Below are 2,211 nucleotides of genomic sequence, written 5' to 3'. Positions count from 1 at the left end.
AAGGACAGTAAGGCCTATCATAAATCTTGTGGATTATAAAAAGGACTTTGATTTAAAATATATATAAAAGGTGCTCATACAGCAGTTAATTAAAATATATACATTTGTACAATTGTATCCACTTCAATTTCCCTATAGTTTGCTTTTGTGAACGACAATTTATTTGTAACCACTCGGAGAACGGAAATGCCCAGTGAATTTATATGATGACCTTTACGATAACCCGGAAGAGCAACTACGTCATAATAAAATGACGTCACGTCACGTTGACGACATAAACAATATGGCCGAACATGACTATGGATGAATCGCTGAAATGGTTTCCTATTGTAATTTTACTGTTTATTGTACAGTTTCGACTGGTAAATAATGTTGCACAAACGAAGACGAAAGCGCTTCGAAATTTTGATAGGTATGATGATAAAAAGTATTATGAAGACAACATAAAATTGGCCAATTACGACAGAAGAAAGCGGTCTCCGTCCAGAAACTTGGATGACGAAGAAATTGATAGTGTATCTGATAATTTAAGAAAGAAAGAAGCCAAACAAAAACGACATCAGAAAAAACACAGAAAAGGCAAAAAGGAAAAAGATGATGATGACAAAGGTAACTGAAAACATTAATGTAAATAAATAATCTTAAGTCACATTGAATAGATGTGATATACAGAAGCACAATAACGAGAGAGAAATGACTTCAGATTTGTTTCTAAAACCCGATATATCACAACAGGTAAACTTTCAAACATCTAAAGTATTTTTTTTAAACATTATATAATTTCAGTCAAAGAAAAGAAACTGTCAAAGGCTATGACGTCGGAGGTGGAAAGAGAATTAGGATTACATGGAGGTGAAAGTGTGATCAGCTACACAGTGACATGCCGATTTCTGTGTTAATTTTACTTCTTTTTGGTTTTCCATGTTTTTTTCTGACCTCGTGTTTCGCTCCACAAGAAATGTGATAGTATGCTCTATCAAATGTTTTATTTCAAAATCAAATTTCACAGTAGAATGTTGATAAAAATATGTAATCAAATTAACTTATTAGAATTTAGATATAATTATCAGTTACTGACGCGAGAAAAATGAATGAGAGCCCTCCTGGTTGTATACACCATATTGTTTGGATGGCTGTCCCAAGGGCTCCCCAACTCTGGCAGTTCTTATCAGTATATCATCTATATAAAATAGTCGGTTGGGGAAATACAATATTTGAAGAAAAATACATTTTACAAAAGAAAAATACTACATATTACCAGTTTCTGTTGTATATTTTTTCTAGTTTCTTCAAGCATCATAAGAGTTACTGCCCTTCGCACACAAAAACTGAACATGACACGTTAGAATCATCACATACGGTCTCATATTTTGTGTTCATTTTGCGGCTAGATTCAATTAGTTGGTCTGATTTCAGAAAAAATAATTCATATATTGATACGATTTTGAAAAAGTTACTACGTGAAACAGGCACTTTTGAAAGTTTACATTAAGCTGCTGCTATCAAGTCATGAACAAACATATGATGTCATCATGATGTCCGCAAAATCGAAGCAAAAGTGAAAAATATGACAACTATTCACCCAATGAGTTGTAAAACCAAGTAACTTCTACTGTCCAAGAAGCAACTTATATTCTATTAACTATATATTTCCAATAAAACAGATTTTTATCAAACTGACATGTTCGCCGTGCATCTAACAAATTGCACCTTTATTTTGATGTCAAAGTCATATTTTACTGTAAGTACAGATGCAGTGGGGAACCCGTGTGTTGCCAGTCCATGTGCCCATGGAGGGACCTGCACATGGAACAGGGAGGGACAACCTGGCTTCCGGTGTGACTGTAGACTAGGCTTCCGGGGGAAGCGATGTGAGCGAGGTAAGGACAGCTAGGTCTCCGTGGGAAGTGATGTGAGCGAGGTAAAGACAGGTTTCCCGGCCGTCCCTGATTTTATTAAACTTCAGATAAGAGTATTTAAATTTGTTGAATTCTGTTTTCAATGCTCTTTCTGATATAGGTGAACAAGAAATCTTGCGACCATGTTTTTCTGGCCTACAACAGGACACAGCCCTTTATTCCCTTCTTTTATTTTCTCTGTGTGAAGTTTTCCTAAACTACATGAACCAAATTTACATGTTTGAAGTTAATGTAAAACTCATTTGTTGAAGTTAATGTAAAACTCATGTGTTTAAGTTAATGTAAAACTCAT

The 2,211-nt window shown here is 34.7% G+C and overlaps 1 protein-coding gene across 1 annotated transcript; it reads left to right on the top strand.

The window, feature by feature from the left end:
- The first annotated feature begins 261 nt into the window (after window positions 1-261).
- LOC110444211 lies at window positions 262-2,117 on the top strand. The gene is made up of 3 exons (XM_021488611.1): window positions 262-609; window positions 787-852; window positions 1,752-2,117. Exons 1-3 carry the CDS (start codon window positions 294-296, stop codon window positions 1,892-1,894), a joined length of 525 nt encoding a protein of 174 aa, XP_021344286.1. The 5' UTR covers window positions 262-293; the 3' UTR covers window positions 1,895-2,117.
- The last annotated feature ends 94 nt before the right edge of the window (window positions 2,118-2,211 follow it).

The sequence above is a fragment of the Mizuhopecten yessoensis genome, unplaced genomic scaffold, assembly GCF_002113885.1.
Source record: "Mizuhopecten yessoensis strain PY_sf001 unplaced genomic scaffold, ASM211388v2 hete_36062822, whole genome shotgun sequence".
In the NCBI taxonomy this organism is placed as follows: Eukaryota; Metazoa; Mollusca; class Bivalvia; order Pectinida; family Pectinidae; genus Mizuhopecten; species Mizuhopecten yessoensis.
Note: the sequence above shows the minus strand (reverse complement) of the source record. Positions and strands in the feature narration are given on the sequence as shown.